The sequence below is a fragment of the Gadus macrocephalus genome, chromosome 11 (assembly GCF_031168955.1).
Source record: "Gadus macrocephalus chromosome 11, ASM3116895v1".
Taxonomy (NCBI): Eukaryota; Metazoa; Chordata; class Actinopteri; order Gadiformes; family Gadidae; genus Gadus; species Gadus macrocephalus.
Window position 1 is genome coordinate 2,979,322 of NC_082392.1, and position 15,366 is coordinate 2,994,687.

General features: G+C 48.3%; 1 protein-coding gene across 1 annotated transcript in view; it reads right to left on the bottom strand.

Moving 5' to 3' along the window:
- The window catches only part of LOC132467470 (collagen alpha-1(XXVII) chain B-like), a 63,960-nt gene that overhangs the window by 10,497 nt on the left and 38,097 nt on the right, over positions 1–15,366 (bottom strand). The window contains exons 20-44 of the mRNA XM_060064783.1: positions 15,337–15,366; positions 15,177–15,230; positions 14,287–14,331; positions 13,235–13,288; positions 12,970–13,014; positions 12,280–12,333; positions 11,651–11,704; positions 10,687–10,740; positions 10,145–10,198; positions 8,106–8,159; positions 7,552–7,596; positions 6,945–6,989; positions 6,762–6,815; positions 5,999–6,052; positions 5,833–5,886; positions 5,384–5,437; positions 5,100–5,153; positions 3,493–3,600; positions 3,342–3,395; positions 2,950–3,057; positions 2,811–2,864; positions 2,377–2,430; positions 1,308–1,364; positions 1,162–1,215; positions 624–677 (exon numbers count right to left, since the gene is read on the bottom strand). The exon at positions 15,337–15,366 is cut by the window's right edge and continues 24 nt beyond it. Coding sequence (XP_059920766.1) covers positions 624–677; positions 1,162–1,215; positions 1,308–1,364; positions 2,377–2,430; positions 2,811–2,864; positions 2,950–3,057; positions 3,342–3,395; positions 3,493–3,600; positions 5,100–5,153; positions 5,384–5,437; positions 5,833–5,886; positions 5,999–6,052; positions 6,762–6,815; positions 6,945–6,989; positions 7,552–7,596; positions 8,106–8,159; positions 10,145–10,198; positions 10,687–10,740; positions 11,651–11,704; positions 12,280–12,333; positions 12,970–13,014; positions 13,235–13,288; positions 14,287–14,331; positions 15,177–15,230; positions 15,337–15,366 — 1,401 coding nt within the window. The remainder of the gene's footprint in view (positions 1–623; positions 678–1,161; positions 1,216–1,307; positions 1,365–2,376; positions 2,431–2,810; positions 2,865–2,949; positions 3,058–3,341; positions 3,396–3,492; positions 3,601–5,099; positions 5,154–5,383; positions 5,438–5,832; positions 5,887–5,998; positions 6,053–6,761; positions 6,816–6,944; positions 6,990–7,551; positions 7,597–8,105; positions 8,160–10,144; positions 10,199–10,686; positions 10,741–11,650; positions 11,705–12,279; positions 12,334–12,969; positions 13,015–13,234; positions 13,289–14,286; positions 14,332–15,176; positions 15,231–15,336) is intronic.

Here is a 15,366-nt window from a genome sequence, read left to right on the forward strand (position 1 = left end):
TATAATTTAAAGAAATGACTCCATGTTTTGATAATCTCCAGGGGTGCTGCAGCCCCCAATCCCCCCATGTAGTGTTCCTCTATGATGGTTCAAAGAGGAATTGTACGAGACCGCAGTCTGCGACATCGACTCCGTTTCCAAAAGTTGGATCATTGACGCCATCACCACAGACCCTGGACCAGTGATGCAGATGGTTCAACTTTTCTGTGATTTCCCCCCAGAAGCGGAGTCGATGTTGCAGACAGAGCTTTGTTCTCCCAGCACCATTTGAAGCGGCACCGTCTCATATTAGAAAACAGCCGAGCATGATGGTTCCCCTTCAACTATTCATTGAACAAAAGAAAACAAAAAAACGATGAATAATGGAGGTCTGATGCAATTGGAAGAAATTTCTAATTAACATCCCTTCAAGCAAGAAAGGTCTCCAAGCATCAACTGGATCATGATTCATGACACTCTATTGAACATTGGAGAACATCCAATATCAATATGAATGTCATAACCCAATGTACACACATTGACCATATGATCTTTGTGTGTCTATACATTTATGTCATTTCGCTCTGCAGACTCTGTGGTTGTGTGGTGCGTTCATGGCGAAGAGGCAACGTACGGACACTTACAGGAGAGCCCGGGGCCCCAGCCTGACCTCTGGCCCCGTCCAGCCCGGGCTGGCCCTGAAACAGGAAGTTATCCCCAGGGATTAGCAGTTGGTCAGTTAGCACCTTACAGGGAATTCAGATCCAAGTCATTTGCCTCTCAATGAAGTCATTAAGGAGCAGGGTGGGGTTAGACAGTACAAAGACAGGTCATTCAGGAGCAGGTAGGGGTTAGACAGTACAGAGATGGGACATTTAGGAACAGGTTGGGGTTAGACAGTGCAGACACAAGTCATTACAGAGCAGGTAAGGGTTAGGCAGTAGATAGTGCAGTAGTGGCTTGGGCGTTTGGCTTCCAACCAGGTTCAAATCCCAATGTATCTAACCCCGATCCACAGGCAGATGATCAACTCTTAAATTAAATGACCAATAATGAATGTGTTCCACAGGGTCGGCTGCTAACAGCGTTGTTAACAAAGTAACGTGACTCTAACCAGGGTGGTGTGCCCCCTCATGGAACAACAAACAGAGGAGGAGCTGGGGACATGAACTCTGGGCTCACCTCGTATCCTGGATCCCCCGGTTCCCCTCTGGTTCCCGTGGCGCCCGGAGAACCCTGGTGGGACAGCAGAACCCATTGTTAGAACAGGCGGCGTCGTCATGCCGACACGGGTCAGGAGGAAGAGGCGGGGGGGGGGGGTCACTCACTCTGTCCCCAGCGGCGCCCCGCGGTCCCTCCACCTTGCTGTCGTCCCCTGGCTCACCCTGAGCGGGACAAAGGGAACCAAGTGAGAACAGACAGCAGCAAAGTGGTACCACCGGCACGAGGGAGGAGTCACGAGGCCACAGGGGTGCGGTTTGTTTACCGCATTCACAAACCGTTTCAACCGAGGGAGGGCCTCGTTGTTCATATACAGCGCATCGTCTAATGTGGTTTCACTACCCACGAATCAGATGAACTGGCTCCCGCCCAGTCCCTTATTAGCAGCCTTACATCGATCGCCAAGGAAGGAGGGAGGATTTATGGTCATGTGCGTTGCATCTGTACGGTCGAATAATCCCCTTTTTGTGCGTTTGTTTCTTCGTCATCGTCATGTGTTGTGCACATCCTAAGTAAATCAGACGCAACGTTTTTCCCGAGCACAATGGAAACAACCGGAGCAGTGAATACAAAGCGTCGAGATCCCTGCTCTGGACGCACCAGCACGCGTCAGCACGGCGTACGATTTACCTTGATCCCAGGTGCCCCCGAAACAATCACACACTTCAAGGTATCCCGATAAGCTTTTCTTTGGCTCCGATTCAGCTTGTTCACACCGGCAGGTATTGCTTTATCCATTACAGCAGTCACTACAGCACTTTATCGATCCCCACACAGAGCCAGGGAGATGATTATTTTGACAAAACTATTTCTTGTACTATTCAAGTCCTCTTGGCTGAATATGATGAACCAGAAAAGAGCAGAGAGAGGATGCAGGTGCCTAATTGCATACGATGACATTTCAAGTGTTAATGAGCCTTGGCCTGCGCCCTTATTACTGCTCAGATAAGGAGTTTCTTAGTGAATACTTACAGAAGCCCAGAACCTCATTAGCTATGCAACAATGACTCCAATCTGTCAAAACAATACGGCGGGGACTGTGCTGCAAAACTGTTTTTAAATGTGAGGAAAATGTCACCGCTAATGCAAAACCACCCGTTCCTGTATAAAACACGCAGCCAATTAAGCTCCCATGAGCGATTAGGGCCCCGATCAACGCATGTAAGGAGTGTGTACCTTTTCACCTTTTGGTCCAGGCGGGCCTACCGGGCCCTGGGCTCCTCTGTGTCCCTGTTGGAAGGACAACACAGGACACGGTTCAGTGCGGGAATAGAGCAAGAGATTGCAGTCGTTGAATAAAGGCCGTAAGAGGGATTGGGTTACGGATAACAATTAACCATGCCGACGCTGCATCGATTTGGGAATGATGCAAATGGGTTCGAGCTGACCACAAAGTACAATGGGTTGCTGGCCAAAAGAGCTGTCTTCAGAAGAGCATTCATCGAGCTATAAGCTACTCCCAGCGTTTCTTTGGTCTGCATTCCATTCGAGAAGATTTAAACCTAGTTTTTCACGAGATTTATCTCATTTCCACGACGGATCTCTGGGTCTGGCCGGCTGGTCTGCAGCCTTATCCCTTCTGAATGTGTGCAGCGTGTGGACCATCTCACCTCATACCCGGCCACTCCCGGAGTCCCTTGCGGCCCCATCCTGCCTGGGGCCCCCTGCAGGGAGCGGATCATTAGCCCCGGTGTTGTTAGCGTTAGCGTTAGCACCATGAAACGTATCTTTAGTGCGTATGGTGCCTACCGTGGGTCCGATGGTTCCCCTGGCACCCTTGGGTCCGACGTGGCCCGGCTCGCCCTGCCCCCCCACGGGCCCCGTCTCGCCCAGCGGGCCCTGGGGGCCCTGGCTTCCCTGGAGAGAGAACAGAGGAGCAGGCGCACCGTGAGGGCCCAGACCCTTCGCTTGCTTCGGACAACTCCTAAAAAAATACCTCACGATGAAAGGGTTTCCACTTTTGCGTGCTCTGCGTTTTGTGTTTTTTGTTTTGACTCCTCCCTGAGTCCCTACAGAGGTGACTTCATGGTTTGTTTACCGTCACGGGCGATTAAACCCTCATGCGCATGAGACGCCATCTTAACACGAGTAGGGGAAGTCAAATATGATCTGCGGAGGAAAGTGACTGCAGCTTGACAAACCTTGTCTCCAGCTTTTCCTCGTTGGCCGATTGTTCCAGGTTTACCCTCTTGACCCTAGTGAAGGAACAGCAGGTGGTTGGCACACAGACACAGCGCTGTGTTGTTGTGTTTTTTGTTGCCAGGCAACGTGAAGACGTGCGCAGTGACTCACCCTCACCCCCACCAGGCCAGGAGCCCCGGGGGGGCCCTCCTTCCCCTTGGTGCCCAACAGACCCCTCTCTCCCTGGGCCCCTTCGGCCCCCACGTCGCCCGCCTCGCCCTGGGGACGTAAAGCGAGAGGCACCGGTGAGCAGCCATGAAACCTAGATTATTCTAGATTATTCATTGATTTATTGAGACAACACAAACACAGAGACCAAAGAAAAGTTGTTTCAATTGTTTCTTGTGATTTTAGGTATCTATGAGCTTATTTATTTATTGGCACACTGCACTTAAAATACTCATAACCTAATAAAATACTTACAATACAATACTAGAGCAATGCTGGTATTTAAAGAGCATTGAAGAGGGATAAGTGATACCTGTACCCTGTACACTAAATGTACAGGTACACTTCTTCAGGTGTCACTTGGTTGCCCTGATTAGTTTTCTCCCCAGGACTTTAACTGAAGCCAGACCACCAGGAATGCGTTGTAACGATTTCTCTCGCTGAGAAATAACCATCCTAAACATAGTCGATCGTAACCCTATTTTGTGGTTGGTGGGCGTTTAACATCAGCCAGCTACAATAGCCCCACACCCCTGGAGTAGTAATCTAGACTGGCGACAGGCTAAATGTAGCATCTAACCCAGAATGACAAACCCTCCTGTAGACAGTGAACTCGTTAATCTGAGACCCATCTCCTGCTGTACTCTGTGCTTCAGTCTCGGCCTTGTAACCGACAATCTCAGCCAAAAGCTGTTTGTGGGTCTGTCTGCCATGCTTCATGAAGCTTGGCTCTGAATGACAGTCAGGCTTTTTTCCTTGCTGCTGTTAAAAAAAATAATTATCCCGCAATGCTTGCCAGACAGTAGATCTCCTAGAATAGAGACACTGTCTGTTTTCACTCAAAAGTCAACAGAACGCTGGTCCAATTTAGCTCAAGGCTCACAGGCAGTATGACTTGAATTGGCTTGATGAGCAGCTCAGTTCATCAGGTACACATTCACAGTGTAGACCTTAAAGTTGCAGTGCTTAGGATTTAGTGGCCTCTAGTGGTGAGGTTCCTGATTGCCACCAACTGAATCCCCACCTCACCCCTTGCTTTCATACAACGTAGGATGTCTTTACTGGTCTATAAGGTGCCAGTAGGTGATTCCAAAAGGATCTCATCGTGTACAACAGCATCGAGTAGCCAACAGTTGAAGAGGTTTCCTGATAGATTTATCAATTGTATTTAGTTATTTAGTCTGTAAAACTATAGGTCATAGCTTACAAATTAGACAACGATTATGAGCTACCGTAGAAACATGGCGGGCTGCATGGATGAGAACCCGCCCCCTATGTACATACAATGGGCTCATTCTAAGGTTTACAAAAACAGAAATGCATAATTATGAATATTGAATTTCCTCTCTGCCCAGTTCAATCCGCTTGATGCCACTCAATTCTACACGCTTTACGTTAAATGGTGCTTTTTGGTTGTCAGTTGTCAACATTTACAAAATTAAGCTTGACTCAGGAAACTTAATTTCAAACCCAACAGTGGGTCACACTGTGTACGGTGATGTCAGTGGGGTGTCAGTCATCAGTCGCCCAGAGGTTTCCATCCTCCCTACCTTGACTCCGTCAGGTCCGCTTGCTCCAACCTCACCGTACACTCCGGCCTCCCCCTGGCAGAAGGAAACCATAACGACTGTAACAAGAGCTTTTATGGGTTTACAGCATAAATAAGAGAACACTTTGATGAGCTCGTTTGAAGAGGAGGGTGGCCACTCGGGCCTGGCTAATTATTCCGCTGGTTGACATAAAATGCCGTGCCAAAGTGAGAGGGAATATGCATAAGCACATTAAAGAGAGACTTCTGGGTCTGCGGTGAGTCAGTGATGGGTGTACTACTCACCCTCTGACCCATCAGGCCCAGCTCTCCCGGGCTTCCGATGGGACCCGGGGCCCCCTGCCAGACAGAAGAACATCAACAACAACAACAACACAGCAACTGTGTCAACTACCAGACATCTCCTCATAACGGTTTGTGTATCCTGCGGCCCATTTGTATGGCTGTCTCTGGATTCATAGCAGAACAGTTGTGCTGGTTGTGGTGTAATTTGGACAGCACTTTGAAGTGTGGAATCCACTCAGCAGACACTTGGTAGACACCACGATTGTTGGCGCTAACAATACCAATAAGTATTTCTATGGCAGGCACAGCAGCACTTTCACTTTGTTTTGCTAGCGGTTCCAATTTTTACTTTACGCTTTGATTGTTTTCAGCCGAGCTTGTGAGTGTTTGGCTGCTGCCTCTGACTAAATGACTTCATGTGAATAAAGGGAGTACAGAGCGATACAGACCTTCTCTCCAGGATCACCAGGCAGCCCGCTCGCCCCTGCCCTCCCCAGCGGTCCCTGTCACAGACACACACAGGAGGCTTTTCAAAGGCGAGCGAATCCAGCTCAATATTAACTACACAGTGAGGCGGGCGGGACTCACACGAGGCTGACAGGTGATGAAACTCACCTTTGGTCCCATGTCTCCGAGAGGCCCCGTCGATCCAGCGGGCCCCGCCGGCCCCTGGAGGCAGAGAAGAGGCATCAATAACAGAATAATGGTCGGCAGCGTTCACATATCTGGGACAAACATCTTCGGTTGTTCAAAAGAAAAAGTAGAAAAGAGCGCAGAATGGCATTGAGCCGGTATGGATTGTGAGATGTAGCTTTATCTAGGCGGTGGGACGCCCGGGGGTAATTGGGCCGACGTTTCAGTGGGAGATAGTAAAAGGCATTCTGTTATGGAGATACAGTCAGGCTACGATAAATCTGCCTTTGCAGGAAGTGGACGGTGTAAATCAAGTTGAGTCTGATTCATCCCATTGTAGATCTTGGACAGAATGGGGGAAAAAGGATTAATCTCTCTCTCTCGCTCTCTCTCTCTCTCTCTCTCTCTCTCTCTCTCTCTCTCTCTGGGCTCTTCAAGCGAGCAGTATTCTGAGGGATTGGGAGGATCCAGCAGTGATTAAGATGTTGTCAAGCTGAGGAACTGGCGACAAGGAAAGGTCTGTGGTGGTTGTGAGCAGGCAAGACTTTTGGAGCTACTGTTAGTGCTTTTTTATGAGAAACAATGGGCGCCCAGATCCAAAAAACCAGACAGTAGAGGAGGAACGGGTAAGAACGTTTGGAAGGGAGGGCTTCTAGAACATTCTCTCCAATGGTGGTCTCAAGTATCAGGATCTCCTCCAATGAGGGAAGCCAGCCTGCCGACAGCTGGGTGTCTGGAAACTTACTGGCTCTCCTGCAAAGCCCTTGGCACCAGGAGGTCCTGATGGTCCCTGGATACCCTGGGAGGAAACATCAACCGTTTAGACCACACACAGCGCCGACGATTGATTGGGATTTAAAGCCATGTCATTGACATTCTCATCCCAAAATCAGCTGCGACTAATCCACAAAAGAACTGCATCACTTACTGGAAATCCCTTCGGTCCAGATTCTCCTCGCTCGCCGATCTTCCCCTTTGGCAGAACAGCAGACAGACACAGTAATAACTTATGGATTATGGTGGAGGCTTAAGACATGTCTACACAAATGATGTTTAATCTGCACTATGCAACCTTTTCTACTGCAGCCATTAACTCCATTAAGAAATGTCTGACCTAGAACGTTCCTCGAGAATAAAACAATGAGTCGATGCATCCAGGGAATCATTTTCTATGAATCGTTTCATTCTGGTCGACTTTTGCCCCCACCTATGGAAACTTTGACGCTAGCTTCATAGCATAGGATGTGTGCTACTTGTCATGTGGTATTTGTTCATGTAGAGTTTGAAGTATTTTTCTGATTTTAATAAGGTTTAAAAGGTTCAGAAAAGATCCCAGTGGTTCCTGGCTTGAAAGAATGAATCTGTCATGGTTTCCATGGTAAATAAAGTCTTGACGTCACTAAGAAGCATCCAAATTTCCAGACAACCGTTATAGCAACAACTCCAACCACAAGAGTGCGCTAACAGGAGAATGTACATAGTGCAGCTTTAAAATAGGCTACTGATGGATAGAGTGATGAGGAGACTATTCTCACCATCTGTCCAGGGAACCCAGGTTTTCCGGGTGGACCATCCAGGCCCTACAAGAACAACCAACAGAAGCAGTCCTTTAACATCCCCCCAAAACATTGGTTATGTCCCCCGTTATGTCCTCATAACAACTTCAGTTTGAAGGCTGGGTATTTATGGGAATATAAAGCCCTGAGTAAAGTAACAAGCAAAATACATCGAATTCAAAGCATCTTTATGGATGAATGTACAAAAGTGAGTGCTGTGATTTATCACAGTGAGATATAATGTTGTTATTATTTATTCACAATAACAACATATCAAATGTGTGGTTGCCGTGATCAGTGAAGTCATTCAAATCTCGAGCTCATTACCACATATTCATTTTACATTCATTGCCAAAACATTCTCAACACATCAACTGATTCAATACATAAACTGACTCATCACATTTTGAAACAATCATAAATAGCAAAACAAGGTAGTAGAGTCATACATATATGGCACATTCATTGAAAGGTATGGACTATAAATTATGAAGTCAACGTTTTAGCTTAGTAGCTGTTGACCTCCTCCTTACCATGGCTCCAGCAGAACCCTTCCCTCCCAGGAGCCCGTATGGACCCACAGGGCCCTGTGAACAATGACGGGGGGATTAGTACATTTCTCTCTGAGCTCTTTTACTTACTTGAAGCACGTAACACTAACTATAGATATCATGCAAACTCTCAACGTGTGTTGGAAAGCGTGATCCGAATAATGACATTAGATGATATGATAATTGATACGGTCTTCGTTGCTTACAAGTGCATTGAATAGGCCTTGGTAAGGACACTCTTTGCGCCAATAGACTAGAGCTCCCCTCCTCTCCCCAACTGAACATTAGCTAACATCTGATTGGTCACCACAGCCATTTTTCCTCTCAGTCTGCCTCATCATTCACAGTCCTTAATTGATCTGTACCATATTAGGGAGAAACTGGTCAGCAATAACCATGTTTTCTGTGTAGAGTCGCTTTCATATCGTGTAGGAAGCAAACAACAATTCAAACTGGGGAAGGGCAAGTAAAAGTCAAGGATTCTTATTTTCCCCTGATGTTTGGGAAGATTTCCTTGCCCTTTGGAGTAACAAAGGTTAGGGGGTGACGTTATTAATAACGTCAAAATAAATGGACACAGTATAGACCCTAAGGAAGAACACAGAAGAAGAACATATTTATTTTCTTCATCCAATACCCTCCATCGCTCCATTTCCATGATCCCACAAGACAAGACTGCGGTATTTGGCGCCTGCACACTGAAGATATTGTACAGTGAAGCCTGGTCCCTTCTGGAAAGGTCATGGCTTGGTCTGGAGCATTCTGCTGACTCATCCTCGCCTCTCAAATTAAGCCAAACAGTGGCTTCACAGAGGCTTCCCACCGAACATGAAAGCCATGGAAGCTTACGAGGCTTGTTTAGCCAAGCACTCGTACAGCGAGCCCAAAAGTAAGCACACCATGTAGTCTGTCAACCCTCAACGCCGCTTACAAATTAGTCATGTTACTGTTTGGGCGCTGTCGTCAGACCGCTACCGACCACTGTGGGGTTTTATTAAAGGAGATTTGTGCTTTAGATGTATTTCTACCTTAATGCACTGTATGTCTGCTGTATATCTGCTGCACGCAGGCTAACAGTCTGTTATTCACAAGCAAGAGTCTTCGGAGACTGGGATGATGTTATAGGACCGATAGAGTGCCAAAGATCGGCATTCTGCTGAAATGATGTGTTTAGTTTATCTTTATTCGGTCTTCATAAGAAAACACACATCCTTATGTTGAATATAGGATTGTATTGTTTGTAGTAGTTCTTTGTTCCGCAACAAAAAATACTTTTTGGTTAGACGTGGGTGTGTTGTTAATAGCTCTAAATGTTGCTTTCAAAAGGTCGTCATGCAATTTTAAGCAATTATAGTTATTAAATCCGAAATGGGTATCTTCCCATGATGTCAACGGACCCATATAAAAGCCATCCACAAGATGAAATAGCTTAATTACACCACTTACTCGTGTAAGATCAATAATTCATTCAGACCCAAAACCCTGGCGTGACCGAGGGCTGTTGACGCAGGGTCGGACGCAGACGTTTCGGAGAAGCCTGGCTAGCGTTGGATTTACGGCTGTTTTAAAGACACCGCCGTGGTCATATATTTCAGGGTACAGGAGCTGCGGGGTGTTGTCTGAAGCGCTAAAGCGAGGTTTACGACAGAGTCCGTTTCTCCTGAGCTCATTTGCTTTAAAGATCTTCACCCCTCGACGCCCCCTAACGATAGTTTAGAACGCTATTAAGATTCGCTTCACACATACAACGCAGACAGGTTTTTTTGTGTTTGCGGATAGCCGATAGCTAAGTGGCCATGTGTGAACAAATGAATACTCTCAATTATTAACGAGTACAACTAGTTAGTAGTACTTCAGCAGAGGCTTTCACCCAGAGCCACTCACTTGGACTTCAGAAACATGTCATAAAGGGAGAAGGGGGTAGGCATCACGGAAGCCAGGCGGTGGGGGGGATCAAACTCCTTAACTATTCCCCCAGCCTGCTAAATGATAACAAAAACAAACAAAATAATGCTTCTTACCCTGAGTCCTTTGGGTCCTCGGACACCAATGGATCCCTGAGAACCAGGACGGCCCTAAAGCAACGATGGGGGAGAAATCGATGAGAGACCGATGCTTCCTGTCGTCCAACTTCTGTCTCGGTTGTGACTAAAACACATCCACGGCTCATGCGTTTTTCATGCATCTGTTTTTTTTAAAAGTGGGCTGTGAACTTTCATCCAGTTTTGCCCGACACTCAGGTTCAGCTTAAGAGCGGAAGAAGCCTAAGAAGTCTTATTCCTCTTGACGTCAACATCGACTAAAACTCACCAAGGAACACTTCCTGCTTTCATGTGAACAAATCTTTAGAATTGCAACAAACAAGAAAGCATCAAAGCGAACGAGCGAGAAAGATGAAGGAGAAAAATAAATGAAAACCCAAACAGCTTTGTGAGTGCACAGGGTCACACAACACGGAGAGAGGAAGAATAGCAAGCAGGGTGGAAGGGCGGCTCGGCGCGGAACCGTAGAGACCAGCCGGAGGGCTGGGGGGGGGGGGTCCCCAATGAGACGGTTCACCCACTGGGAAGCCTTGCTCTCCGGGGGATCCGCTCTGTCCAGGGGAGCCAGGATGACCCTGAGGGGGACAGAGGGCACTCTTCAGTCTGCTGCAGTGAATACGATGCGGTCAAATCACTTTTAATATCTAGTAAATGGTAAATGGACTGCATATATACGGCGCTTTTTCTAAGCAGTGGCCACTCAAAGCACTTAGAATATTGCATTCACACACCGACGGCGGTGTCAACCATGCAGGGTGACAGCCAGCTCGTCGGGAGCAGTTAGGGTGAGGCGTCTTGCTCAGCGACACCTCGTCACTCTAGCTAGGAGGAGCCTGGGATCGAACTGGCAACCTTCCGGTGACCAGCCAACCCGCTCTCCCTCCTGAGCCACATGCCGCCGGTCGTGCCGTGTTTCTTACCTAAATGACCTTATTTACTTCAAGAACTGGTTTGTTTAGCAAGCCTTTTGTATACATTGCTGACTGCACCTAAACATGACTCCCTGACTCTCCTCCCCAGCTGGAAGATGTTAACATCTGTATTCTCACTGAAGCCACATCCTGTTCGGCAGATATGCCATGCGACATCCCATCATGGATCAATAAATCTCCTCCTCTAGAGACAGCCACCTTACTAATCCAACACAAACCTTCTTATTGGCTCCTGTTTAACTTAGTACCGTTTCATAACGTATATGCCATTCCGTTTTTATCATTCTCATTATCACAGAACACTAACACATTATAATCATCATCATCATCCTCATCTCATCCTCAACACCATCATCCTCATCCTCACCATCATCATCATTCTCCTCCTCATCTCCATCATCTTCATCACATCCTCCCTGCCATCATCATCATCCTCATCCTCGCCATCTTCATCATCATCATCATCATCATCATCATCATCATAACTTGACCACAAATTTTGCCAGAGCGCCCCCCAGTGGTAGGAGGGCTGCGGTCCAGACCAGCGCCTTACCGTCGCTCCCTTCACCCCCTGCGGTCCGGGATCTCCCACCTCCCCTCGCTCGCCCTGAGGAAGAGGAGAGGAAGAGGAGGTCATCGTCAGGAGCCGAGTCACGCAGCGTCACACATCTCATACTCCACCAACACCACCTCGTGTTAGGGGGACTGGGGGGGTGGTGGTGGAGAAGAGACAACCCGTACACATTTCATACTCCACACCACCACCACCGCCGCCACCGCCACCACCACCACCACCACCACAACCACCTCCACCACCCCCCCAAGCACCACCGCCACCACCACCACCGCCGCCACCACCACCACCACCACCACCCCCACAAGCACTACCGCCACCGCCACCACCACCACCCCAAGCACCAACACCACCACCACCACCACCACCACCACCGCCCCAAGCACCACCGCCACCACCACCACCACCCCAAGCACCACCACCACCACCACCACTGCCACCACCACCGCCACCACCACCGCCACCACCACCGCCACCACCACCACCACCACCACCACCACCCCATGCACCACCACCACCACCACCCAACGCACCATAACCACCACCACCACCACCCCAAGCACCACCACCACCGCAACCATGACCCGCACGGCTCACGGCATGCTTACCTTATCTCCAGCGATGCCTGGCTCCCCCACGAGTCCCAGGAACCCAGGTGGCCCCTGGTTTAACACGAGGGGAGAGAGAGAGAGAGAGAGAGGTCATGTTTGAATGTGTTTATATAGCGCTTCACACTTCAACACTTCACAATAAGTGGCTCATATTCACCCAATCATACACTCATTCATTCACTCATTCATATACCTTTTCAGTCACCCATTCATACACCCGTAGCCAGTCAAGGCAACAGCCAGCCGTTGGGGATCAGTGAGGGAGAGGTATCTCGCTCATGGAAACCTACTCATGAGCGAGCCGTGCTCAATGCTAAGCTGTGACATTATTTATCTTTTACATGCAGACGAAATTCAACATAGAGATGTGCACACACGCCGCATTACCATCAACCGGAGCCAGAACACAAACACAGCATCAGAGAGCAAAGCACAAACACACACAAAGTCCCTCAAACATGCACACACACACATGTGTACACAGGTGCACACATGACACCCACAAATACACACAGACACACACTGACACCCACAAATGTACTCGCTAACCGAAACACACACACACACACACTCTCTTATGCACGCACACACACACACACACACACACACACACACACTGGAGGACAGATAAAACACAAAGACAAAGCATGACCACGAGGGAGCGAGTGTTAATAAAAAGTATTCTACCTTCTCTCCGTGCGCTCCGACCTCGCCACTAACGCCCGTCTCCCCCTGTGTGGGAGGACCTCATTAGCATATCTCCAACGTATTCACGCCTTCCTGCTTAAGTTCAAATAAGTGGAAATGTGCCCAGAGCCCCGTTCCCCCTGGGCGCAAGGGGGGAATTAACATCTCATTTACACACATTCACTTAATGCATTATCATAAAAGACCGTGTTCCGCACGAAGGTGACATTGATGCCACCGCGGCGCATGCTAACAAGGCCCTGACCTTGAGACCGTCTGGGCCGGCGCTGCCTCCGAATCCCGGCCTCCCAGCTCTGCCCTGGACGGGGACGGGGGACGGGGGGAGAGGACACACAGTCAGTGCACTGCGGCTGGGGGACGCCCCGCACGCACACACAGTCCGGGGTGAAGCTCTGCTCTGATATGTACATGTACAAATACACCAAATAAAAGACAAACAGTGCAGTGGCGGGGGCCTTGTGTTTGAGCAGCTCGACGACGGGTGAAGTCACAAAGTCTTCACAGAGGCAGAGAGACGCCCGCTCCGAAGGATTCTTGATATTCAGAGAGGCGACCCGGTCCTTTAGTGTTTTGTTTTGAGCGCGGTTCCAGAGAGCTCGGAGCCGGGTGTGATCAACCACAGCCAGCCGGGGGGAGACGTCGGACTGATCATTTGTCTGGCTCCCTGCTGTTCTTATCGTAGTATACGGTCGACTCTATTTTCAAAACTGTTTTATGAAGAGCTGATCAAATGAGTGAAAGGATATATTTAACAAGATAGTGTAAAATGTGTGAATACGTTTCATAACACAAAAAGCTAACTTTACAGACTAACTTTAGTTGGCTTTCCAAAAGACATGCTACATGATGAACACTGTGAAACGGTGGAAGTCTACTTTTTGGAGACTTAAGAATTTAAATAATAACCATTCACCAACTGATTCAAATCTCAAATTCTAGTTTTGGACAGCTCCTTTATGTCTTGTGTGTAGAGAATAAGTTGTTGTTGCTTCATAGTCTCTCCCTTAGTACACATCAAGACCTTTCTCTTCACTGTGTGCATAGCAATTTCCTAACCGACCTCCATGGCGATAGGAGAGACGCCATATGTTTCGGAGCATAGCTTGAGAACAATGAACATGTTCCCGCCAAAATCTCACCACACAAGACTGGCTGCATCCCTCCTTTGAGGCTGGGATCAACACGAAGACACCAGTCCCACTGTGTGTATGTTATGGAGTTTGGGGGGAAGGCATGAACCACGATAACCCTGTAATTGGTCGAGAGCCACACATCTCTTATCCAATGGGTGCTCACCTCTGGTCCAGATGGTCCAGCCGGCCCAGGTGGGCCTTCGTCACCCTGGCAACGAGACGAAAGAGTCACAAGGTTAGAAAAAGCAGACATGGAGGAGAAGCGAACGGAAAGTTCATGCTCTTTGTGTTGTCTGCAGCACAGGGCTTCAGAAGAACCGAATGGTTTCCAAATGCATCTCCCTCTCTCTAACGAAGATCTTTGTGTTTGTTAATTAAGATGTATTTAATCATCTCATTCATTCAGCAGAAAGTGCAGGACACTAATAGGATGGAAAAACAAGATACATTTACATAAATAATAGTGGCCAAAGATAATCCTGCTCCTAGGAGGAGGTGGAGGAGAATAACGTGTTTGTGTGAGAGAGGCGATGGAGTTGCTCATCAACGCCATCCGTGACCTCTCGCCGACCTCCGCGTCGTTACAGAAGGCTGGATGTGTGCGGATCGGCCGAAGGACTAGGGGTGGGACAAAATATCGATGCGCCGATATATCGTCTCCCTGGCGCCTAATATCGATATAATATTTTTCTTTGTTTGAAGAACAAGAAGAAGAATTTCCGTACATGAATGAAGAAAACTTGAACGGAAGTTAGCTACCAAAAGACAAATAACGGAAAACTCAGTTTGGACCATGAATAAAGAGGGAAATCTAGCACTTTACCTTGTCACTGTCATTTTGACTTCTTCGTTAGAAATAAATCGTGATGTATCATCATAGGATTGACTAACAATACATTGATGATTGCAGAATCACTGTATCGCTATGTTATATTGCGGGCCATGTATCGTGCATCGTATCGAGAGGTACTCTGTGATTCCCAACCCTAATAAGGACCGAAAAGCATCGGATGACCCTTATTAACGCAGAGTCCGACCCACTGAGCAGCTCACCTCCGGTCCAGGGATCCCACTGGGTCCAGGTAACCCTCGGAGCCCGGCCCTACCCTGGGGAGAGATAGAGCACAACATGACGTTGGCCTCTGCAGCCCAGGTGGCGAGCGCTAAGCATTGCTCTGTGATTGGGTGATAACAGGTCAAAGGTCACGCTAACCTTGGGTCCCTCGGGGCCGTTGTGTCCCGG